Here is a 27,050-nt window from a genome sequence, read left to right on the forward strand (position 1 = left end):
TAAAGATGGTTGTGTACCCTGCTGCTATGATGGTATACCATCCACAAAGGGAAACTCAAATACAGGAGCAGCAGGATACTGAGAAATCAAGAGAATAATAAAGTCCATTAGTAGGTCACTTAAACCTAAAAATACCAAAGGGCAGCCTAGTCAATTAAAAAAAACCCAAAGACAGTCCCAGTTAATGACATGTTAAGCTCTTCTCAGAATCACTACTAACATGTTTCAGAATTGTATAGGTGGTTTTGGTGATGAAATTTCAGTTTAGGAATTGTTTGTGAAGGTTGAGGTCTACACATCTGTTGAACTGCATGTTCTTGATTCTGAGAAAAAAGGTATCTGTGAAGAGAAACAGTCTCTCTTCCTTGACTATCTGGTTGTTTTGAATCCTCAAACCTCCTGTAATATTCAGAACAAATTCACCATCATTCTTAGACTGGAACGTTCTTACAAATGTAACTTTCAATATATTTGCAATACTTACAACATACAACTTACAAATATTTGCAGTATCTGTTACATGTGTATTGTCTTTTTTTTTTCTTTACTTTCTGTTCATGTTTTGAAAATGAATGGAAACAGTAATGGGACATTGAGTGTCAGAGGTATTAGTGAAGAAAAGAAAACTTTTGTGAAAGAGTATTTGTGAACGTCCTTTCGCTGAAAAGACATCACAGGAGTTAAATTTAGGCACATGGTTCTTTTTATAAGTTCTTTCTATAATTAAGCTGGTTTAGGTGTATTCAAAAAATTGTGTCTCTCCTGTGCCTCATCTTAACTGTTAGGAACATCCAACTAACATTCACTGTTTTATGTAGTGCATAAAACATAGCTTGAATTATATCTCACATACTTTACATGTTTTTCTGAATTGCTAATGTATCAGAGAATTATTTACACGTGAAAGATTGGTGGGCCTTGTGCTTGCACAAGGCTGTTATTCAGTAAATAAGTTAGAGCACAGACAGCTTTTTACAAAACCAAATCTGTATGTCGTAGACTGTACATCCTCCAATGTTGTTACTGCATTTTATAGCCTCCTACCTTTTCTTCTGACTCTGCTATGAAGAGCTCAAGAAATCGAAATGGTATCAATCGGTAGAACACTTCATTCCATCTATATTAATCTGCTAAATTCAGGCAATCAATATGTGATTATTGTTGTCTTTCAGTACTTATTGCTCTTCTATCAGAAATGCAATCTAGCTCAGAAGTGAAATAAGCAATACCTGTGCTTTGTTAAATCCAGATCAGAGTAAGTTGAGAACAATCAATTGGATCCCTATAAGGAATGTATGCACAAACATGGCAGGTTTGCATACAATAGCGTCTTGTTGTTGTTAATTGCTTGGAGTCGTGCCAGAAAGATGAGGTGGCAGATGAATACAGATTTTTCACTGGCATCTGCTGCACACTACAGTTGCTGTCTCCTCTGGGGATTGCCCTCGCTTTATGACCATTTAGAAAGCTTGCCACCATAGGCTTTATTACAACGAAAAGCGTTACTTACCAAGAAAGAATGTGCTGGATGTTAATGATGTGTGAAAGGAGGACAAGTAGTACACGTGCCTCAAAATTTCTCATACAGCTGGCCCTTGTAAACATGTCTTTTCCATAGAAAAGGTTGATGGCAGACTTTGGTGTTTCAGCAAGCATGTCTGTGGAGGCTGGTGCTCCTTCTTTGCAGAATGATGCTTGCCTGGGCTTTGCTAGAGCATACCACAGCATGTGCTTCCAGCCCATGTGAGAGACCCTTCCTCAGGAGTGGGTGGGAGGCTTCTGGGCCTTTCTTTAGCTGTGGTCTAACATCAGACCCTGGACATGTGAGGTGCTGGGGCCTCAGATGTGCCCATGGGTCCCAGGATGTAGGAACAGCCTGTATGTCCGCAATGGATGGTCATTTTGGAAAGCAAAATCCCTCCTAGGTATTGGACTTGACCCAGCATGTATGACCTGTATAGTCAGATCACCTGTCCAGATGCATGTTTACTTTACAGGCATTTTATTCAAGTATTATTTTTTGCTACAATATGGGGTATAAGATGATTTTTTTGGGGGTGAGTGGGGTGGGTGGAGAAGAAGAAGTAACTTTTGTTGTCTTAAGCTCTGCCCCTGAAGACATTGGCTGTAGAGGGATTAATTAAAATTATCATCAAAGTAAAAGTTAATTAATGGTTAATAAAACTTATCTACAGGCAGAGAGCATTTTGATGCCAAGCCTATAGAATGTCCTGTAGCTGGGGCATAGGCTGGGTGAAGGCAGGAGTGTATGTTTGACCTGCTGCTTGCAGGTTCCCCAGAAAGCATGGCCAGGGCTGGCCCGTCGCTGGAGCAGTGGGAGTGCTGATGGCGAACCAGTCCCCTGAAACAGGACGCAAGAACACAAAGTTAAATTAAGCCTAGTTGCTGTGCTGAAAATCGTTACTGTCTCTGCCGTGGAGGCAGACACATTCAGACGTACCCTGAGCTATCTTTTTTCCCATCTGTGAAGTCTCCTGGGTTTTTTCCTGTTTCACAGATGATTTCTCAGATTGATTGCACTGTTCTGCATTATAAAGAATATCCAATTAAAAGAGATAAAATGTGACTTGTGGTATTTGAAATGCAGCAGTTGACATTCAGGCAGCACATTAAGATGTGGGGGAAAAAAACCCAATTCTCTGCTTTTAAATCTACCTACACTCGGAATATATCTGCATGGCTAGTGCTTCACTTCGTTCTTTGGCCAATAATAAGCGTCTGGGACTTGGCGTGGTGCTTTGTTTCATGGGACATTGCAGTTTGCCCTGATGTTTGTATTGCATATGACTGCTGTGTGTGCAGTTACATTTTACTGTATGTGTATGGGCAAAAGCCTCAAAATCAATGCAGAAAGTTTTTAATGAGAATGCTCTTGATTTTGAAAATCAGAGTGATAGCTAGTTGTTAAGAAAGAAAACAATTTTGAACACAGTACTTAACATAAATGAAAGTAAGTTTTAAATCATCTCAGTGCTCTATTTTTGGCTAGTAAATGCTGTGCATATATAGTAAAATGAATAAGATGAGTTACCGCATAGTTTCCAAATCAGTAAGTGCCACTTAAGATGACAGATCCAATCTTCCAATTTTTTTTTGAGAAATAGTTATTGCCTTAAAGAAAGAAGTATTGACAGGATATTATTTATTGTGATGGAAACTGTGATATGAATCTATTTTTTTTTTGTATGAACCTGTTTCTAGTGCAAGTCTATTCCAGTTGCTTATAGAGGTGGTGAGTGAAAAGCCAGAATATCCAATCCAGATAAAATCTAATATTTTTGCAATTTTTTTCCCTTTCAATCTCTTTTGAGTACTTTCTGAAGTCACTTTTCAAAATAATGCTTAAAATATTTATGTCAGAATTTGCTTCTGGACGGTTGAAATATTTCATCTTGGTTGAACTTCTTGTTTTTACTGCATTTTGTTTTCTTATTTGACATGTTTTGCTTTCTGGTTTTAATTTTTATGCTTTGAATTATTTCTTACTATTTGTATGTTACAGTAACATTAATTGATGATTGGTATTACAGATGGTATTTCAGTAATTGAAATTATAATTTTGTTTTTGTTTGCTCAGAGGCAACAGGTTTTCTAATTGATAATTTGTATTCTATTGGATAACTTGTATCCTATTTGATATGTTAGGTTGCATTTTTTTCAAAGTGTCAAGTCATTACAAAATAAAAAGCCAGGATATCCCAGTCAAGATAAGGTTAGATTTCTTTTCTAAACAAAATTTTTGACAGCAGCTTTTGACTTTGGGACAAGTTTTTTCCTAACAAACTGACAATTTTTTTGATAGAGAAACATTCTACTGAAAATGTTTTATCAGCCTCAGTTTTTGATTTCTATTGTGTCTGTCAGGTTTCAGGACAAGGTGTTCTCACTTCTATTTTAATACTGCATCAAGCAAAGGAACTTTTCAAAAAAAGTTTTTATTCAAATTACTCTTCAGAATTCATGTGGTTCTAATACTATTAAAAGTCCAGTTGTAACAACAATGTAAATCAAAGTAGATACTAAAACAAACAACAAACAAAAGAGAAGCAATAAACACACACAAACAAAAAATGCAGGCAACCCCAGTAAGAAAACTGTCAGCTGGGATGGTGACAAAAAAATCTGATTGCAGCTTGCTGGGCAAACTGAAGAGGGACATAAACACAATTCTTAGGCGTTTATCCCAGTAGCCTGGAAAATACAGCAGCATACATGCACTATAGTTTTCTTTTTGCAGAGAGGAACTAAATAAGGAATTGTTAGACAGAAATAAAAATGTAATACTTATAAATTAATCAAATTTAGGCATCTTGGGGAAGAAAGTTCTATTATATTCACCTGCGTTCTTATGACTTGTGTAGGCAGCATCTTGTGTTTGACACCATGGCCCTGCAACATGCTCATGACAATCACAGATAAGTCAACAGTAGCCAAAAAGGGCTTTATATTCACTTAGCTAAGCTTTTCTCTTCACTCATGCCTAAGGAAGACAAGTGGTTTTTCAGACTGTCACATAGACCATTAAAACAAGATTATTATGACTCTCTTTAAGATATGTTCATGACTTCAGGTGGTTATCTTGCATCTCTGTGAGCATTACGGAGTTTTCCAGCCATGCTAAATAATTACTGTTGAATGCTAGCATGTTGTAATAAACCACCTTCAGGGCTATAAAAAAGACCCTTTGATGGTAGACCAAAAGTAAGCATGATCTTTTTATTCGTTAGGACTTTGACAGACTTAACACTGGCTCTCGATGCAGTTATACCACAGGTAATGTAGCCACTTTTGTAGGGGAGAATAAGCTGTTCTGGCCCAAAGCATGTTTGCTAGTGTAAAACTGTTAATTTCTAAATTTATGCAGATAAAGCTGCATAAACCCAGTGTGTACACAAGCCCCCTCATGGAGTCCTGGTTCTAGTTCAGACATGCCTTTGATCACAGTTCAAAATGAAGATCCTAATAACACCACCAGTGACTAGCAGGCAGAGTATGATGCTACTCTCTTCCCATTGAAGGAGAGTAATTGGGAAAAAAAATAATAAATGCAGTGACAAGTAATACACATTTGTGAAGATTTGTTGATACAAAAGGGTGTACAGTGATGCTCTTGCAGTAGTGATAAACATAAGACCTAGAAAGCAACTGAAGTGGAAAAAGATGAAACCTACAAATGCAAGAAATAATGCAGTATTTTTTCCTGCAGCCTTCATTTGATGCAAGGGCCTGGAGCAGGTAGGTTAGGAGGGAGATCTCTGATTGACCGGAAAATTGCCTGAAGAGTTGGCAAATGCAAGAGGGAGCTAGAGCCTGTCTAAAAGTGTCTTGGGGCAGATGAAATAACAAGGGAAAGAACAAAACCACAAACATCATTGTACTACTGTAAATCCTTGTTGAAGGCACAACCTGAACATCATGGGCGTTTCTGGTGCTAGTTCTTCAAACTTTCCTAACGTGCATTTCAGGTCTTAATTTCTTGAAAAAGCAAAGGAACAAGAGAAGGAGTGATCAGGGATGCTGGGAGGTATACAAAAGCTTATTGGTGAGGAACAACAGCGTAAACCAGGTATCCTAGGCTTGGGAATAGAAACAACAGAGAGGTGATATGATAGAGCTCTTGTAGTATCATGAATGGAATAGAGAGGTAAAGGGAGTGGCCATTCATGATCTTTTTCAATACAAAATTTTGTGGATGACATGTTTCAGACAAAGAAATAGCTATTCCTTCACAGGCTGTAAATTTAAGATCTGTGGTTTCTCTCTATGGAAAATTATATATGCTAAAAAAAAAAGTAAATTCAGAAGCCAACTGAACAAAGTTTTTGATAGAAAATGGCAAAAAAAGTAACAGCTTCTGAAACTACTATGGGCCTTGAAAATCCTGTCATCCCTCCAATATTTGGGAGGGACTCGGGGGGAAGGTCATGCAGAGCCTCAACAAACTGAAAACATGTAATTTGTCAAGATGCAGTGTTAGTCGTTCTCTCCAGCCAGTCAAATTCCAGGGAAGGTCTGATACTACTAGCTTTTCTGTTTGCTTCTTTAAAGATTTGCAGTTGTGAGGTGTTTTTACATCTGATGTAGTTAGAAATGTTTCGACATTTTCAAAGCTGTATTTTGAAGCACAATCTGGGCTTACATACAATTCATGAAATCACTTGTTTCCAGGGGCAAGGGACTTGATGCTGTATTAGAGTTGTGATATTTAAGCTTCTGGAAAATGATTTAATCTAACGTGGGAATCCTAATGTTGTTGTGACATTTTTCCCGAAGGCACAGAGAAAGATAACCATGCTTTTCTGGATGTATTTGTTATCTAAGTAGGGCACACTAGGTGGGGAAAAAGGGAACCTCCTTTAGACTGTGCTTTCAGGTATGTGTACAGAGGGCAGCTGGTGAATTTTTCTCTCAAGCTCATTCATTTCCACCTAGGACTCAGAGCAAGCAGAAGAGTCCATGATGGCATCAAACACAGGTGTCTCTTCTGACTCTCAGATGAAAATGGGTTGGCATGAAAAAACTTTTATGTTGCTTGCCCTTTCTGAGCTGCCCCTTATCAAGGCTAGCTTGAAAATGTGAAAAAGCTGAAGCTGTCTACAGAGCATCATTGACTTTAACAGGAAATGTGGCAGTTTGCACAAGGTGAGGAAAGGGTGCTTAGCTTTTTAATGTGAACTTCCCTGGGTGTAAAAGTTGAAAGGAACTAAATATGTCATTTGCCTATTTATATACTGCACCTTAAAGCCTCATTTTCTACTCTCTGCCCATGCTTGCAAAGTGCTTTCTTATGAGCTTGCTTATCTGTACCTCGATGACTGCAGGCTTTCTAGAGCTGTTTTACTTTTTGTGGCCCTACATCACACTGCATCTGAGATTTTCCTCCTCACTTCTTGGTCTGTGCTCCCCTGCACTTGCTCTGCTCTGAGAAAGTCATTGAAGAAGGGGTCTACCTCGATCTGCTCCTAAGGCCTCTGCATAAGGCTTAAAAAGAATAGAAGACCCACATAAAAAAAGAGAGCAATTGCTGCAGTAATTTGTCTCCAACATGAGCACTGACGTTCTGATGATACTAAACCGAAAGGACTTACTGCCCCTGCCAGCAGCAGTCTGTTATCTCAGAGATGATCTACAAAGCAGGTCAGGGCACTTGAAGCTAATTGACCATTGTTAGTTAATGGATTGTTTATACAGCTTTGTAATTCTGCATTGCATTATTATTGCTTATTCATGTTCATATTATCTCTGGCTAGAGACAGAAACATCAGGAAGGAACCTATAAATATATGCCTGTATCCCAAAGTGGTACAGGGTGGAATGTAACTAGGGCTGACCCAAACCTGACAGTTGCTACAGGGGGGTGCCTCCCCAGGTGGAGAGGTGTCTCAGTCCCAGCACAATATAATTTGGGTACAGTTTGCTGACCCCATTCCTGATCATAAGGCATCTCCACCAGTACCAGAGTTGCTGTGCTATGCTCAGTTGAATAGTGCAGGCGTGCTGGATGAGGTCCACTGAGTACAGGTGTTGCTCTGTACAGAGATGTGTGGTGCACAACACCTGCTAGCCAGGACTAAGACATGACCAAAGCAGATGCCCCATCAGATGCCTTAGCAGAGTGACTTCTGAGTAGTGCAGGATGTCGTTCATCACTGTAGCATCTCATGAGCCAACAAAACAAATACCACCATCACATAAAACTGCATGTGGGCACACTGTAGTGTTTTCTACTTTTAGTAATTTCTGTCTTCTTTTTCTTCTTTATGTTTGATTTTATTGCTTCCTGACTTGGAAGTATTTTAATACTCCAGTTTTAATGTTCTCATATGCAAGTTTTATCTGGAGCATTATAAATTCTTTAGTGTCATAAGCATACTACCACTTTATAAGAGGCAATATATGCTCAATGTAAAAGAAATGTGGCTTTGGAAAAAATTATAATAAAAAGACATAGCTGGGAGCAAAAAAAAGTTAGCCAGAAGCAGTATAGAAGCTGTTCTTCCCTGCTGGCAAACTGCATAGCTGAGATGCCTTGGTAGGAAGGGAATTAAGGTATTTCTCCTACATAAACCTGCAAGCTCAAACAGAAGCATCAGAGGAGAACAGAAGGGCAGCAAGATGAGCAGATCCTCATGGAGACAAGAAGCTTGTATGAGAAAAAAAGATAGAAATATAGATAAGGAAGAGAAAGGCACATGAAAATTTGAAAATACAGAGACTTTTGCTGCATGCAGGAATGGGGTGAGAGAGCCGAGTGACACATATAATACGTGAAGGCTTAAATCTAATTCAGCATCAAAACACAAAATTTCTACTTCCCATTCTTAAGTACTTGTTTTGCAACCAGCCAAGTGCAGATGACAGAGCCCTGTTCAAAATCCAGTCCTGCAAAGTGAACAGTCAGCTGTGTCTACTGGCCAATGTCTAAGTCTTTAACTTGCATTTGCGCCGCAGCCCTCAGTTGAAATGGTACTTGTGATCCATTATATTAAGCCAGAGGGAGCGGTGCGAGAAATTCCTGGGGTTTTGTAGCACCTAATACTGCCTGTCAGAGCATGCCAGTGTGCTTGTACCCAGCCATTGAGGCTACAAGCTCACCTAAAAATGACCATGCTGCAGGGACAGGTACGGTCAAAGGCCATGTAACCAAGTTTGCAACAGCACTGGCATTTTGGTGTCAGCAACTATATGGCCAAGACTGAAGGCAGGAGAAAAACTCTGCCAAATGTAGTTAATTGAAGACCCAGCCAGCAACATACTGCTGGAGAACTTGTCTTTTTTTCTAGATGTCTTGTGTGGGTATTGTCACACTGCAAAAAAAAAATTGGTGTCAACGTTAACAGCTACCCTTCAGAGGTCTCTGTGCTGTTTTCTCACATCTCTGACCCACAAACCCCAGGATTCAGCAGCAGTGTGGGTTATTTGCAGGAAGAATAGGGGAGGTTTACTCTAGATTCTGCTTAGTGTCAATAGTTCACTAGGTTTTCATTTCCCATAAGGTATATGTGTTATTTCCAATAGCTTTTCTACTTCTGATTCCACCTCCTTTTCTCTTTGTTCTTGTGCACGTTATCTGGGGATGTATTCTCAACTGCTAATATCTCTTTTCAAAGGGCTTTCACATACAACAACAAGGTAATACTGCAGCTTGCTGCAATATTATCTTGTGTTTTTGCAGACTTCTAGGAAAAGAAATAACATGTAGAAAATGAAGTTCTGGTCTCTCTCTGGAAAAATCAGAAATGATAACTAAAAAGGATACTTCCGTCTTTATCCCGTGCCTGGTTCTCATGAAAATAATGGAAATTCACTCTCCTAGTCAAGAGAATGTCTTATATGAAGGAAATAACTGCAGTGCCAAGGAAAGTGGAGTGAAGAACTCCCAATCATATTGAATATATTGGTGATACGCTTCTGGTGTAAAAGTGGTAGTTTTGAAGCACTTTTAGGCTATAAATATGTCTAAAGATCAACCTGTAAAATTTCCAGTAAAGCTGGCACATTCTTCCTCATGTAGTTTGGTGTTACAATTTCATAGCGCTTTTGCTTAGTGGAAGAAATAAAAGGTTGCATGTAACCAGAGTCAAGTTGTTGATTGAACATAATTTTGGATGTGATCAAGCTGCAAATTTTGCAGTTCTTGGGAATAATGATCTGGCTGCAGTATCCTTAATTTTGATCTCTGAAAATAAGTGCTGCAGAAATAGTTTAGGAAGCTGAGTCACAGCTTCACAAAAGCGTATAGAATTTTCAGAATGCGAAAAAGCAATTTACTTGAACCTCAGAGAAATGTAGCAGTCTATGTTTGGAGCCCGTTCCTAAAATAGATCACTCATTTCATGACCAGTACATGAAACAGTTGTGGTTAATTTTTTAATGCCTTAGGGATATTTGCACAATATTTTGAGTATCACAAGTTTCTAGTGACTGCACAAGAAGTAAAAAGCTCATTTTACAGCTGGGGCTTAGCTTCTCACTGTTTGAAGTCCCTTATGGCTACACTATATGGCTAACATGGTCAAAGAAATGTGTTGTCCAGGCATACTCGTCATTCTGCTCATGGGGATTACTATGCTGCCTTTCTCAAGAATAAGGTGGCTGGGACTTGCTGTCTGTGCTAGAGAAAGTGTGATGTCTACAGTCTTTAGAAACAGCTGGCAAATATATTAGCCCTGTAATTGGGAGGTATTGTGAGCAGTTGCTGCAGGAGAGCCCTTGTGCCTTTACACTTCCTGCAGGAGATCAGCTCTGGCAAAGTGCAGTGAAGTCAGGTAGCAAGTATACAGCTTTAAAATGGCTTTATGCATTCAAAATCAAAGAGCAATTTGCCCAAACTTTCCTTATGTGTGCAATCCCACTGTTTTCACAATTCACCCATATAAGTGGCAGCTCTTTTCGCCTTGGTAGTATATTATGGATCAAAGTATATTAAGATTTCAGAGATTCAAAACCTCTCCAGTGACCTGGAGGTTTGCATACACTGACTTTCAGCAGAACTGGAAGAGCAGTCGTTAAGGCATTCTTGGACATTTCAGTGAGGGATGCCTTTCACAAAAATGAGCAATCTAATCAATGATGTCTAACGATTTTGAGTGACTGCAACTTACAATGTGCTTGCAATATCCACATTTCTGGGTTTTAGGATCTGCTCTTCCACCTGCTTTTTAATTTGTTTTTTTTTAAAAGATAGGTTGCTGATAAAAGCAGTAAGTGTCACAATTAAATTAAGTGTAAAATTTAAGTGTATCATAGTATTATCATTCAGCTTTGCAGCCTGAAAGAGATTGTCTAAAGGTTTTCACCTTTAGTGCTAAAAGTGATTCAACTGAAGCTGCAGCAATTGCATCTATGTGAATGTAAGGAAGTCAGAAGCAGCATTAGTTACTGTAAGACAGTATTTCTTTCTAAGACTGTACAATAGACACATAAGAAATTTCAGCTTTGCATTTCTCTTTGGAAAAGTAAAGCTTGTTTTTCATCACAATTTCTATTTAAAAATTGGCTACATGACAAATTTGCAAGTGTTTGGTGTGAGAGATTATTTCCAGTGTCGTAGGTAATGTTTCACAGGACTGGTAAAAGTGGAATCTTTTTCAAGCTTAAGATCATGTTATTGTGGCTTGCAGCCTTACTGTTTTCCTCAAAACAGACATTTATTTTTTCTTTAAAAGGTAGTTACCATGTGAAGTGTAGCATCTTTTTTATATGATAAGATTTTCTAACACTTGTGAATGCTCAAAACAAAGAAAATATTATTGCCAAGTCTTAGTCTGTCAATCAGAAAACTGTCATTTAATAAATTCTGTGGTAGTTACCTCATTAATAGTGTCCTGTGTGAGCTCTTGGGTTTTTTGAAGGAGTGGAAGATAATTCTTCCTGCAGGCCACTAATGCAGTAAACCATGACTATGTATTAATTTAAATATCTATTAGTATAGCTGACTCTGATGTCTGCAGCACAACAGCAAAGATGTTCAAATTTTTCGTTTTCATAGAAAATTAATGTTTTTATTGTTTTCTTTTTTTTTTCTTTCCCCAAGAACACTGTTACAACCCCATTTTAAACCATTTTATATTTTAGTTATTCTGTGCTGGTCTCTTCTATCTAATAGTACTAATTCTTATTCCTGTCAGGTGTAAGTTTATCTATTCATGGGGCTGAAAAGCGTGCACAAATCTGTCAGAGGAGAACTGCAGCAAGCTACCCAGTGTCACAGCGTCCACCTGTGGTCGGGCATCGTTCACTCCCACAAGTCAGAGGGCCAATAAAAATGGAAGTTTCATCTTCTGGATCTAGTATTTCAGCAGGCACTGGTGGAAAAACAAAACCCCATCAGCCAGGTAACAGATTGCTTTGACACCTTCTTTAATTCCATTTCTTGTATGATGTGCCGTGATGTTGTGAAGCTGATATTAACAGCATCAGATCATGCTTGCATGGAGATCAATCTATTGATTGTCAGAGCTATCAATTGGTGTTTCGTCTATGTTTGGTATGTTTTTGTCAATTATAGATTATAGGGAGTAACAACAGATGGGGGCAGCTGAAAGTGGGAAATAAGAATGTAAGTTTAATCATAAAAAAAAGCATACAACATGTAGTGGTATCCAAAATGTTAATGTAGAGAGAGCTTTAGGTTATTTTTTTAATATTGTTCCCCTTATATATGTTTTATTTTGCTAAGTCCTGAGCTAATGGCAATGCTCTAGAGGCTACAGGCATCTCCCATGGAACTCTGTAACTGACATTAACATTGGATGTGAACAAAGGCATGATCCAGAGTGTAGATCAAAGTCTTGCTGCTGGAATGCAAACAAAAACTCTAGATCTGAAGGAGATTTTACAACATATGTTAACTGGTTAACAAAATGAAACTTTTTAAAAGAAAGCCAGAATCTCCTGGGAACCATCAAGTTCTAATTGACATCATGAGTTCATTCTTTGTTATGTTAATTGCCAGAGCTATTTTAGAAGTATCTTTTGTTATAACAGGGGAGTTCATTTGTGGTGGCCATGTTCAGTCATTCTTCACAGTGAAAATTAAACTCCAGATTTCTTTCCTGAGTAGAGCAAATTACGGCTGCCCATAAAGTCAGTTTTGTAGCTTCTGTGTTGAAGGGTGTCAATAATCTTCCAGTGTAGCTGCCCAGGAAAGGGCATGATGCACCCTGTTTGCAGCTAGTTGGGTGCCACGGGGCACAGTCTATTTATGTGAGACAGACAGTTCTGCCTGCAAGCCCTCAGCATGTTTCCATTACCTTGTAGATCTAGTAAATGGCTTAATTTTTGTAAAGTTAAAAACTGAGATTAATTACTGTGGGTTGCTATGCAGGTCTACTGCCATAAGTTTCAGGCACCCATGCTATTTAGTTACCACAATCTTTGACAACATAGATTAATTAAGGATTTATAGTGACTCATAACCATATGCTTTGTCTATTTCATTTCCACTGTTTGTCCATCTATTTTTTCTGTTTCTATGTTTCTTCTTTGAAATACAAATAAAATACTATTACAGAAATGTTTTTGTTGTTAAAGATATATAATCATGACCACAGCATGTTAAAAGATTGACAAAAAAAACCTGCATTACAGTTGGCAGAAAAAATATCTTGAACGTGCACAATAACTATGCTCATTTTGAACTTCTATGCATTCTACATCTGTGTGTTGATAGATATGGCCTGTGGTTTAATACTAAATAATGTATAAGCTGGCTTATGATTGAGAAAAAGATCTTTTTAGGTAGACACCAGAGGTTTCCTAAAATGGAGCTCATTAGTGAGCATCGTTTGGATGATGATCCTCTGAGGAATTAAGCTTTCAGCACAGTAATATGAGATTAGTTTTGTCTATCATATTCTACTCTTTAGACAATAAGAGCATCTGTGACCTACAGAGAACATGCCTGGCAGCTTGGTTCAAGCAGGCATTTAATATTATGAGCTTCACTGAAGTTCAGAGGAGTTAATAGTACCCAGAGCCTTAAAGGCTGCAGATTTTTATAAATACGTTACATGACAGGAGTCTTCTCTTAACCGACTTAACAGTGTCATTGTTTCATCTAGAATGAAATAATGTTTTTGTGATTTGGAACTGACTTTTTAATTCTATATAAGAACACAAAGTTTGTCTCTATGTCCAGGTTAAATTACAACCATTTGATCTGGTACAGCCTAAGAAAGATTATAGTCAGGCAGCAATAGTAATAAATAGCAATCCTAAAAAATATATTTATTTAAACCTAAAATCATATGTTATTCTTTCTTACTCAGCCACAAATTAACAGCAGTAGATTCATAAATAATTAGCCTAATACACTAGTTGAGCAATGGCATTACCTTATCTAAGACATTATAAACATTTTAAATAGTTTGGTGTTTTAGAGAGAAAATGTTCTGATGTATATTAATTAGGTAACAGATCTTACACCACCATTCTCCAAGTTATCCTCCTGCTATTACATACAGTAAATTCCTCAGGGTTTTGCTCAGTCTAATTTTAAATAGTTCATACAATTTGGGGTCTTCCTTCTACTGGAGTGCTGTTATCACAATCAAGTATGTCTCAGAGTAGTATACATTATATTCAGTCTGAAATTTCCTTTGTCCAGTTAACAAATATTCCAAACATGGAGACAGTCTAGCATAATAGATTGTGCACAAAGGTATTTTGAGGACTTAAAATGGCATTTCTAATTCTTAACAATGAGAGGCTAGAACTACAGAAAGACAAGATTCTTGATAAAATGACACTTATGAATGAGTTGTTTGGGTTTTTTTTACCTCTAACATCAGACTGCTGTTTTCTGCATATCAATTTGTTTCTCTTGGCCACTTTTCTTCTTTCTAGAATGACAACTTTTATTATTTAGCATGGATTCTTTTTAATTAACAACTGTTTCTTTTGACTCAAGTTCATAGGTAGCTACATGCTAAGGAGGAGTAACTATAGATACTGTTCCATGTTACAGCACTCCTTTATGGCTTGCTTCCCTGCCAGTTTTGTTTGTAGCTGGTAAGAAGCTTGAGACTAATGACTTCTACTGTTACTCTGGGTGTTAGAGTGGCTAGCAAGCAGTAAGTCGTCTGTAGGCTTATTAAAAAAAAAAAAAAACTTACAAGAAGTTGTCTTGTGCAATCTTGCAAAGAAGTACTGCTCACCCACAAGCAGAACCACAACTTCCGAGCTCTTATTTTAAGCAGATCAGACGGTATCAAATAACAATCAAAACACAGAGGAAAATGGAGAAATTTTTGGAATGGAAAAAAATGTCTATTAAAGGCGAAGACTCCTGATGCCTTTGCAGGCACACCTGTGTGAGGGAAGTTCCTCTTAGAAAGGAGAAAAGCCAAGACAGGTGAAGCAATCAGATGGTAAATTTAGATGCAGTGATATTAAGGCAAATACACATTGCTTCCAGAATCCAGGAGGGACAGTATTTTTAGTTTTGAGAAACCTCCAGTTATGTGAGCAGTTGTGGTATATTGTGGCTAATGGAGTATAAGGCTACTGAAGTAAAGATTTCAAAGTGCCTGGGGCAAACCTTTGGCTGCTGTAGATTGTTTCAACTCTCCTGAAGATGATTTATGATTGATGCATCTGTGTTGCACACAGGAGGCTTATTTTGAAAGCAATAACAATCAGCATTCAGGTTGTCTGTAAGAGCTGGAGAACCATGCACCGAACAAGCCTTGGGGGGATTAAACTGTCATCCCAGTCCATTCCCTCAATGTCAGGATTAGGAAATCTGGGGACAAAAAAAAAAATAAATGCTTGCGTCACTTCTGACAGCGTTGCACCTTCGCTATGGAATAAGCAGGACTTTACGTTCTGGGTTTCTGCCTGCTCTTTCTGTTGATACTCTGTTTCAAATCAGGATAGTGTTACCTTACTTCTTCCTGTTGGTGACGAATTTCTTTATTCTCAGACTCTGCAGAGCTTGTCAAACTTGCTTTCTCTAGGAGTCATTAAATTTCCTGGGTATGGAAAAATTGCCTAAATAAATAAGTCTAAGCAGCACTAAAATGAATTTTTTTATTGTGTGAAACTCTGGAACCTTCTTAGGTCTTCTATACTTGCAATGCTTGCTAAAAATTGTTACCTGTTTTGTAGTAACAGGGATTCAAAGATTCCTCAGCAAGGTTTTTTTTCTCTATGCTTCCTGTAAAGGCCTCTGGTTAAACTTTAATACATTTTGAGGTTTATATAGAAGTGTATATATAATAATGTAGATACTCATTTATATCACTTGTACAAATTAGTTCTGCAGGCAATCTACATCTCCAACAAGAAGGGTTGTCTTTGAAGTAATTGATTTCCAGAATTCAGTAAATATGTAAATTATGTGTTTCCTTCACTCCAGGAAACACATAAAAATATTGTAGACATTTCTGCTTTCAGAGTTTACTGTTTAAAAAGATCTCCTTCAAACGCAAAGAACAGTACATTTTGGAATGGAGATTCCTTGCTACCTGAAAGATATAGGTCTGTCCATAATATCTGGAAGAACTTTATGTTCAGTGGCAAGGAAACACCTGCTGAAAGGACTGGTTTCTGGCATTACAGTGGAAGTCTAGCGGGGTCATTGGAATTCAGTGAGAATCTTTTTTTGGAAGTCTCTTCACTTTTTATGACAAACAGTACCTTATAGATATGTACAAATGCTGAAGGAAAATGTGTTTGACTTAGGCATTCTTTTCTATAGTTTTGGATCCTCTTTTTTATTGCTCATCAAACTGCAACTTTTTCTTTTTTTTTTTTTTTTTTTTTTTTTTTTTTATGCCTGTAGTTATTGGGCATGAAAATGAGAAAGAGCTAGTGGTGCTGGCCAACAGAACAACTGACTTAGGAGGCAGGGAAAAATGCATGGTTCTTGAAACTGTGGCAATCAAAATTAAAGGAAAAAAGTAAATCATGTTTAATGAGCTTAGTCACAACGTAATGAACTTTGAATCATCAAGGAAGCTGGAACTGAGTCCTTCAAAAATGACAATTTACTGTGCAAAAGATATCTTTTTCTCATCACAAAATGTGCACATACTGGTCAGCATTCACATTTGGTTGCGAATGGTCTTTAAAAGATCTGTGTTAGATGTGATTTGTTGGTTAAATCACATTTTCTCTTTGCTGACTGGCAGGACTTGTGGCAGACATGTCTTTCAGATTAAAAGAATAAAACCCTGTAAATAATTCTGCCAGAAAGCTCTGTCATGCAAATATTTCTTGGCAGCAAACACATGCATGGTGTGGGAATGGCTAATGTAAACTCACCTGAAAATTTAAATTCACACTCAGAATAGTGTGCTGTTATCTTACTTGTCTAACATTATTAGAGGAACAGTCTTTTTCAATATACCTTCTGCTATGTGTATGTAGAACTTCCTCACATATGGAACAAAGCATGGAAAAAGCAAGCCAATATAAAAAAAAAAGTTAATATTCCCTTCATTAAGCTAATTTTCATATTAAAAAAAATATGCTTACAAGAAATGTCCCTATGCAGAAGGAACGTTGATGTCAAAGAAAATAGCCTGCATGCTTAACTTTTCTCTTTATCTATAGCCTATGTTCAATACAATGCAAGTTCGATGCACCAAACAAAATTTCTCCCGAATCTGTCCCTCAAACATGAGCTGGAAATACCTCCCTGCTGAACACAGAGACAGTGCATTCTCCTGACTGTTGGTGCTCTGGAGCCTCTGCAAAGCTCCTAAGGAGAACAGTTTGTCTCAATTACAATGAGGACTTTTTGTCACTGGACTGAGTGACAAGTGTCACATTGTGATTATGAAGTATTTTGAACTTACGAGCTGAACTAGCTAGCAGATGATGCAGAGCCTGAGTTCTATCACATTGCTTAATCATTCAGCCCATTTCATTCTTCACATCACTTTTCTAGGGCAAAAGCCACTTCTTTGAAAATTCCTGTTCCTAAGCTAAAGCCTCCTAAAATGTTCATTCTAGCAGTTTGGAGAACAGTTTTGCAACCAGCATGTGGAAAAATAGAAACAAAAAAAATTAGAGGATAAATCACTGTTGTTCAATGTTAACTATCTTATTTAATTTAAAAATATTTTAATTGCGTCCCTCTATCAATTTGTGCTACAGGTGACACACAGAAGTACTGAACCTGCCTAGACCTGTCCACGCTTTTAATAAGGGCCTTCAAAAATAATATTAATAATTTTAAAAGGTGACTTTGAGGGCGTTCTACTTCTCTGAGGAGTATATATTTATAAATCAATCTCTTTTCAAAGACTTATTTTTTTTCCCTTCCTGCTTTGATCAGTCTCCTGTTTGCTGTTGTAATATGGTCTTCCTTTCACTCTTGCAATCAATTATGAATGGTTACTTTAAAATCAGTACAGCTCACCCTCAGATTTTGGCTCTCCTAGCTGTTAGTTTATAACACGTAGTCATCTCATAAAGACTGCAAAATGTCACTCTCTGTGGATGTTCTTGATCAGTCTACCCTCAGAGAGTTTCCTCTCAAAGGGAAACTTGTCCAATGCAGGAACAGGCAGCCAGATGTGGCTCAGCACCAAGCAGGGAATATTGCTGATCCTAAAGCAAAGTTACAATGTCCTGAGACCAGTGTAGCATAATTGTCTTAAAATAATTAGAGAAAATTCTTGACTGCTCAAGCTTGTGCTGAAGAAAATAGACAATATATATAAAATCTGGCAATGTTTCTTAGAAAATGATGACCTATTTTGTTTTTAAAATAGCTTATCATTCAAGAAGCCATGAGAGACACTGAATAATCAGTTATTAAGTTCCTTATGTTCCTGTAATGCTTGACTGAAAAATGAGGCTTTCTCTTAGCTCTGTAGTTCTTCCTTAAAGGGAGCTTAGTATTATATAAGCCTCTGTTTCTAATGTGAAATATGTTTCATATATTCCAAGGAAATATTCTTGCAGGTAGACTATCAAATGATGGAACAAACTAGCTTCTGCTTTGGCAGAGATGCTTTTGAGATCAGAAAAGGGATTTGACTGTAATAGGGCTGCATGGTGTTACAAATTTCCACAAAAGGTTTTGTTCCATTCCAAAAGATAGCAAGACCTCTTTCCTAACACCAAGCCTGTTGGTTCATTCTGAGATAATTTGTTTTAGATAAGCATCCTATGTGAACATCCCAAAACTAGTCCATGCATTTTAATGGCAAAGTGCTCTTATTTCTCCTTAGTGGGTTTTGGTAATTACAGTAGGTTGCAGGGCTTTGTAAGAAAGGCCAACTGTACCAGTACGAGGGACAGGATTCCTGCTGCTTGTGAGGTACTCTCAAAGATGAATAAAAATTCTTTCATTCTTCAGCTCCAGTTTGTACCTAAATGATGATATTTATTATAATCTCTCCCTAATTAGGTCTCCACACAGTCAGACAGGTAGGCTAGAACCATATCGTCTCCCTATGATAGAGTGGGATTCACTGTTTCATGTTTAGCTTCTGTATGGGAAGCATATTTCGTGAGGTCAGCATGATAGCTCTTGTCTGAGACTAAAATAAGAAAGGCTTTGCGGTGATAGTGAATTTCTGGGCTTCATGGCCTTTGCTTGGCTGTTGGGACTTACTATGACACTGTGACTGAGGAGCAGACCTGCTAGCCCATGAAGGCTGGAAACAAGGTAAGTAAAAGGAGGAGGGAGGAATGGGACGGCTACGTGTTAGCTCACAAATGACGGTGAGTATAAAATGAACGGATTTGTAGAAAGGGCACTGATTGCCATGAATCGGTTATCATCTAGATGAAACCTTCCACTCCAGAAACCTCTAAATTTCTGCAAGCTGGAAGGGACAGACTGGGGACAGACTGGATGCACTTGCCCTGTTTGTATTCCCTTTGCCTAATCATTTGCTGTCAGAAATAGAATCCTGTGCTGGATAGACCTCTGTTCTGCTATCCTGTCTTTAGGTTAATCATTTTCACATTCCCATGTTATGTTCATTCCTCAGTGGTCTCAGGACAGCTGAAGTTCCCAAAATGGTTTACCTGCTGGTACTTTCTGCAGGAATGAATTACCAGGATGTGTTTAGACTGCAAAGGAAGTAGTAGGCTATGGTATAACATCAGTCTATAATTGGTTGTTACAATAAAATCCACCTGGAAGATAAATCTGGTATCTTGTACAAGTTGTCTTGATTCTCCATGTTATAGTGAAATAAATCTTTGGCGCCCTGAAGTTATCTGCTAGGTTATGCCACTTATCCCTGTGCAGCCAGCTTTTCTGCTTGTCTCTTCAGTAAACTGCTGACTTGAGTCCTGGGCAAGCTTTTTGCAATAAACAGTTTATTCAGCAAATGTTGTCTTCATCTGCTCTTTATGAATTGCCTGCTAACACCTCTGATATTGTTAAAGGTAGATGGTAACTAAGGCATTTATCATTCACAAGTAGTTAGATTTTTCAAACATGGGCAAATGTTCGAACATATATGGTAGTGATCTTTGATAGCTATGCTTATATATGTGCACTCACAGTGTAAGAGGAAAGAGGCAGAACGAAAAGGCAATCATTCCTACTGTTATTTTGATATAAATAAGAGTAATAAGAAATGGACTGAATTGTTCAGTCTGTTTAGATTTCAGACTTCTTTCTAGATTCTCATTTGCAACACATAACTGTGCAGACATGTCTCTGCTTAGTTACATACTGTGGCTTTGTGCCATTTTCAGATTGTCTCCTGTGGATTCTTATCCCAGGCATTGTGGCACTTGAAAAGGATCATTTTGTTCCCAATAGGAAAGCACACAATTTGGTGCTCTGTCCCTTTGTATTATCGGTGAAGTGCTTCTAGGCAGTAATTCCAAAGTCTTGTTGTGCAACATTGTCCCTCTACTGATTGTGTAAGGATCTACACAGGGGCCACGTAGAGCCAGGTAGTTGGAAATATTAGGCATAGGAAGGTGTGACATGTTATGCTTGGGGTTTCTGTGTGGACATTTGGGTCCTTTAAACTCTCAGAACATTGAGGCATCCCCTGAACATATATGGGAAACAAAGAAAGAGGTTGTGCGCTTTTGCACAGTCGTCGAGTGGTTTGGGTGCTTGTCCATGTGGATAATGTAGCTTGTCGTTTCACCTCAGCTGTTGTCCCATTTGAAATTGCTGCTTAATAGGTGCCTTCCTATTGATGATAAGAGCAGAGTGTTGGTGGGTTTGACAGTCCCATGCCCACAGTCCATTCTGGGCAGTGACTGAATTAGAATGCAAGAATGGAGGGCTAGCAGGACCCTGTCCCCGTAGTCTAGTGTTTGGGCTATTTCGGCAGTAGAGGAGATTTTTAAGGTATGGCTTTGCACCAAGGGCTATCCGTTCATTTTGTCTGTGGTTGTCTGTGGAAAAGGCATACACTGCCTGAGAGAGAAAGAGATAAAGAACAAAAATGCTGAATGTAGGACTCCTGACTTCTCTGTAATTAATTGGCTGAGTGGACTTCTTTATGTGTAATGCCAGCCAGGGTTTAATGGGTGAGAGGAGAGAGTGGACACTATGCCTTCAAAATACCTTAGTCTGATAAGTTAGTACTATTAGGTGTTTAGAAATCTTCCCTTCACTACTGCTGCTTCTGGAAGATAAGAAAATAGTTTGTATTAACATAATTAAAACATGTCATGCCTTACAGTGTATTGCAATACAAAGGGAAACTATTTTTAAATTGCCTTTATAAATAATTCCAGTGTTGTTATCACCATACCCTTGACATGACCATGCACAGGTATAGCTATGGCATACGTTCTTCATGCTAAACAGAATGATTTGGGTTTTGAATTTCTCCCCCCCACCCCAACATTCATTGGACTTTCTTAGGAAAATGAAGTAGCCCTATGTCTTAATTCCAATGATTTTCAAAACTAACAAGGCATTTTTCTACTTTTACACACAGCTTTTGATTCTTGGACACTAACATGCAGACACATTATTTTATCCATAAACAGTGAGAAAGCTATTAAGATAAATGGTGGTTTTTGCATAGTGGAAGATTTGATTAGCTATGCTGAATAGTGACAGAGTATACACTTTTTTTTAAGGTAATTGGTAATCCAATTAAGAGTATCAAGAGTTATATTCTAGTCCTTACATATTTATAGACATATATGGCAAACTACCAGGTCAGAGGTTTTTCAAAGGTCTGAAAATATTTCCACAGGGTACCCAATCTTTTCAGTCTTGGAAGCACATTGTGTATTAAAGCTGTTATGATGGAGTGTTTTGAATTAGATCAGAAGTCTCTAAAGGCCTCTTTTTCAAGAGGCATGTATCATTACCTATTATTTATGATACTTCTGAAATTGGATGTGCTTTGTAGATAGATGGGGATAAATCCCATGACCTATACAGATAAAAGTAAGTATGTCAAATCAGGGAAAATGGGGGCCTTTAAGATACTCCCAGTTTGTCACTACAAGTATGTATGGCCTGGCACTGCCATACCATACGGAAACTACCTCAAGTGTGGCAGAGAGCTGGTCTTACCCTGGTATGTTGCACTGTCTTAAATATACAGATATGTCAGCAAGTTCTCAGAAACAGAGAATTAAACAGATGACTTTTCCTGTCTTTATCCCCACTGCCATATTCAAAAAGAACCCCAAACTGGAAACAAGCATCAAAATGAAAGAAAAAGGCAACTCATCACCACCCTACGCACACCCCCGCACCTCTTGTAGAAACCTGAAATTGCGTTGAAGCTGTGAGGTAGAGGAAGTTTAGTGCTACTGGTAAGGAGCATGGACAGAAGAAAGCTTCTGCGTAATGGTCTTGTTCCAGAAAGGAGTCAGATGCTGAGCTGATGGGCTAAAAGAGTTGCAGGTTGAAAACAGAACCTTTTTCTTCTGTGCAGAGAAGGGGTAGCTCGAGGCAGGACGTAGGATAAGTTTCTGCATCATGTGCTGAGAAGATACTTGTGAAAGAAGACATGCAGCCTTTCCCCTGACTTAAGTGAAACTTTTGGTGGAAAACCGTGCAGGTCTGAGGGAACTGCCCTCTTGCATGGGCAGCCACCTTGCTGGTGTGCAGTTGCTCCGCTGGGAGTGAGGCCTAGTGAGTGACTACAGTTCATGCGGGGAGCAAGGGCTGCAGGAGAGTGGTGGGCATGACTCACCAGTGTAACTGGCATATGCACTGGTGGCTTGCAGATCATCAGTGTTTACCTGATCTCCCAAAAGACCTTTTAACATTTCCAGAGACAATTGTTCTCAAATGCTTGTGGGGAGGGAAAAAAACAGATCTTGAAAAATGCTGATATTGCATATTTTCATGTTTGTACAAGAGGAAAACAAACACTGAAAGACAGAGTTATCTTTCATGACGCAAAACTACGTGGACTCAGTCTGTACTTTCAGGAACTATCTTAGCTGTACATAGAGAGGACAAATCCTTCCACCTGGACAAAAATAGTTGTAAGGAAACTAAAAAAAAAAATCTTTTTTTTTCTTTTTTGTTTCCATTGAGGAAAGCAATATCTATGCTGAAGATAGTCAAGAGGAACCAATGTTTTATGTTTAGTATGAAGCTGATCAAATGATCCTGCTGATACTAAATTTTTTACTTTTGTAATTAAGACCCACGAAGTGACCACATATTTTAAACATACCTAGTATTTCCTTGTCCTACAGCTCTATTTCTTTATTAATCTGTTTCTTCTCTTTGTTATGTGATACTTTGTCTTACCAACAATACTTCCCTAGTGTGGAACTGCACTACTATACACATCAGTTTTAAGAGCAACATCAAGAAATTTCATAATTTTAATATATGGAAACATATCTAATATAATCACTGCAGTAAGAATGATGCACAGAGTAACACTCTGGCATACAGTAGAGAAAAATGCTTAGGCAGAATGAATATTACAATATTAGTTGGCGAGGAACAAAATAGAATATGATATAGGATTTTTTTACAGAAAACAATCTGAGATTCTCTCTGTCCAATGTAGCAAAAGCAGCTCTCCTTTAAAGACTCGTTATGAGACACATCAGCCTTCCACCTGATACATAATTAGCTAACTCTGAGCCACTGCTTTGAGGCCAGCTTTATCTTGCTGGGAAGGCATGTATATTTGCATATATTCTATGACTTGGACAACAGCTTCTTTTTTTTTCTGATGCAATAATTGAACCAATATGTTTTTCATGCATTGAAGTGTGTTATCCAGTGCAGTTATGGGATGGGTACTGGGGAGACCCGCTATGGTGTACATTTTGTTTCATTCCTGTCACAGAAATGGGAAATGCCAGATTTGAGATCAGTAAAGCTATGGATTTCACATGTATAGGAAACACCTTAAACAATTTCCATTTGAAACTGTGCTTTTGCAGTAGATGACCTGCCAAACACTCAAAGCGAGAAGCCACTAGAAAATGCATCTGCAGGGGTGATCTTTTCCCCGTGTTGAACTGGGTTTGCCTTCAGTGAAAAGGGCATCATGTGCAGCAGCTTGCTTTAACGAAGAGGCTCTGGTGAGAAGGAGCAACTTCTCTGTAGAAACGACAGGCAGTACTTAATATAGCAAAACAAGACTGCTCATATTGGAATTGTATTTGCTCTTGCTAAAGCAAATTACCTCTTGCTCCTGCTAGAGGTAGATGGCCCTGTGATAGGAGCATCTACCCACATGGTGTACTAGTTATTTGCTAGTCATATTTAATGTCAATGATGAACTGCAACCATTGTGAAAATACATGTTTGCTGCCAAAATTATTTAAAAAAAAAAAAAGAAATCGGATCACTATTCTGATAGAAGTTGTTAGCTAGATGCCTTTCCAGAAAGATCCTTTGAAGCTGTAAATTTTTATCTTAGAAACTTCTAGAACCATAGAAAAAAATTTGTGTTCACTTGCTGAGTTAATTGCAAATCAGGGACAGCAAAGAAAAGGGGCTATGATTTCAGAAAGCAACAGAGTCAAGTATTTCTATTCTGACCAATGAGCAGAACCTTCTGACCCACAAGCAGAACCTAAGTGGTAAAACTCTTCAAGAAGCACTGGCTATCTCAGCAAATCATAAAGATCAGCTCTGTTCTCACATGTCCATTCAAAGATATGGAGTAAATATGAGCCATTTATTGTGCATTGAGATCAAGCAGCACTTATTCCATCAGCTTAATTTTATATTCTTTATTTTGGTGCCGAATACCAAAACTATGCTTACTTTACTGTGCACCCAAGTGCTCATACTCACTTTCAGAACACAATATGAGGGTATCCATCTACAAATATGATCTGCACATCACAGTGCATGTATAAAAAAGTGTACAGGCTTTCAAAATCTGGCTCCAGGCGTTTACTGTGAAAAAAATAGACTTTTGCTTGTAAAATTAATGTCTAAAAAGCTGATTGTGATAATTGGCTAGATACTAGATACATGTAACAAGGCCTCATCGAGCAATAAATCTGAGTATGTTCTTAATTCTAAGCAGATGCAAAACCTCTCTTGCTGCAGTAAAATGCAAAATGACCTTGTTTAACATTACTGCCATATAAAATACTTTGCTATGTAATTTGCTTCTCTGATACATGTTATAATTTCAATATATAGAAGTATGTTAAAATCCTGGTTTAGAACAAGCCATCTTGTTCAGCCTCTAAAAATGAAATGACTTTTTAAAATATCTTTTTTTCCCCTAACCTAATTAGCAGAGATCCTTCAAAACAAAGGGAAAAGGATGCTATTTCATGCACTACTTTATGCATCAGAGTAAATCAGAGTTAACACCATGAGCTAATATAAACTTTGACTTGAGTTGAGCTAAAACATCTCAGTTCAGAAGAATCCCAGACAGATCGTTTAATAAAATTGCGTAACATTTGATAATCCTAATATTTACCTCACTTTTATTTGTGTGTGTTTATTTCTCATGTTTCTATGGAAAGAGGGTCTTTCCTTCCCAGCCTCCCAGGCATTATTGCTTGGTGTTTACTCAGTGGGATGTGTCACTATATAAATCAGCAGCTGCTGAAGTAAGAAGGAAATGCTAAAGCTAGTGATCCCTCAGTAGCAACAGTGGCACAGTTTGTGATATTGGGGATCTGTGCTACAATAAAGAAAATGAATCTCTTTGGGATGCGGGAGAGAACACTGCGGCATTGTCTGATGTGGTGTATGATGCAAGACATACCCACAATCTGAAGAGCTAGGATGAAATCTCTGTCTGCTAACAGATCAGCAATCACCAATTTGGCTAGTCCGTAACTCACCACAGAGGGGTTGTTTCTCTCACCTAAGGAAATGCAGTACTCCCTCCTGCGAGGTGGGTGCTGAGGGAGAGGAAGGAAAGTAGAAGCAAATGTGCTGTGGTTTCCATTCTGCTCATTGACACCATGAAGATCATGGGTGAAGAAAGTGTTCCTGCAACCACTTATGTAAAAGCTATGTTGTTGGCAGATGCATTTATTTTCCTCCATGTGTTGGTGAAGGCAAGTTGATTAGCCATGTATTATATCACAAGTGGTTGGTAGAAGAATATGTCTACAATTTTAAGTGAAATCAGACTGGATGATGTTGTCGATCTGATTTTGGGCAGTGAGGTCAGACATTAAGGCTACTGTGAATCAGAGAAGCATATAGGACTGTCATTTGTGTGGATTGTTGGAAGCTCCCCATTCTTCAGGTAAGTCAAATACAGGAGAAGGGATTGGAATACAGCAAAACTTGTCTTGGCTTCATAGCTGTACAGCAGTCAGGTTTAGGCCGGACATTTTCTGACCATTTTCTAGACAGTATTTTTCATAAATTAAAAAATGGCTTTGAAATTGAATGTGTACATTCTTAAACAGTTTCATTTTATGAACAGGTGTGTGGTTAGACAGTCCATCAGGTACCAACGCTTTGGAACCACTGTTGCTGGCTGCCTATCACGTCCTTTCTCCCTGGCCATCACGTCCTTTCTCCCTGGCCCAATTAGTTCAGATCTGTTGGAGATGCTGCAGGGATCCTACCTTCATGTGTTCTGAGGAGCAGTGATTTGGGTTTAAGAAGGATGGAGGGTATGGGGGAAGAGAGTGTGTTTTATGTTTGTCTATATTGTCATTATTTTGTGCTAACTATGGTTGAAATGAAGAAGAGAAGCTAGTGGATTTGAGGATGCAAATATGTAAAGGTATATGTTAAAAGTGATAGCTAAATATTTAACAAGAAACTGAACGACACTACTTTAAAGCTGCTTAACAATTATTGTCCATTGCTTACTTCTCTACCTCCACCCTATTGTTTATATGTCTTTTCCAGCAGATGCAGTATTTTTCCTTGATCCCTAGAATTCTCTTCTGGGGCAAATCCTAGCCTCCCACCTCTGAGGCCATCTGCAGATTTCCCTAGGCTGTTATTATACGAATAATCAGCTGTCTTACTTAAGAAATTCTCTTTGTTCTACATCATTAAATGCTGACTCCTGCTGCCGCTATGACAGATCACTTTACAGGAACCTACAAGGGGAGCTGTCTCTGATGTTAACAGTGAGTCTTTGCTGTGGAACAAAAGAACATGCTGGGGCAAGCAGGAGATGGTTTGAACTTACACTTTAACA

At 38.2% G+C, this 27,050-nt stretch overlaps 1 protein-coding gene across 6 annotated transcripts in view; it reads left to right on the forward strand.

Moving 5' to 3' along the window:
• ANO4 (anoctamin 4) overlaps positions 1–27,050 on the forward strand; it is a 202,726-nt gene that overhangs the window by 54,408 nt on the left and 121,268 nt on the right. For all 6 annotated transcript variants that reach the window (XM_040596624.1, XM_040596618.1, XM_040596619.1 and 3 more), the window contains exon 2: positions 11,652–11,858. In XM_040596624.1, coding sequence (XP_040452558.1) covers positions 11,652–11,858 — 207 coding nt within the window. The remainder of the gene's footprint in view (positions 1–11,651; positions 11,859–27,050) is intronic.

This window comes from Falco naumanni, chromosome 5 (genome assembly GCF_017639655.2).
Source record: "Falco naumanni isolate bFalNau1 chromosome 5, bFalNau1.pat, whole genome shotgun sequence".
Lineage (NCBI taxonomy): Eukaryota > Metazoa > Chordata > Aves > Falconiformes > Falconidae > Falco > Falco naumanni.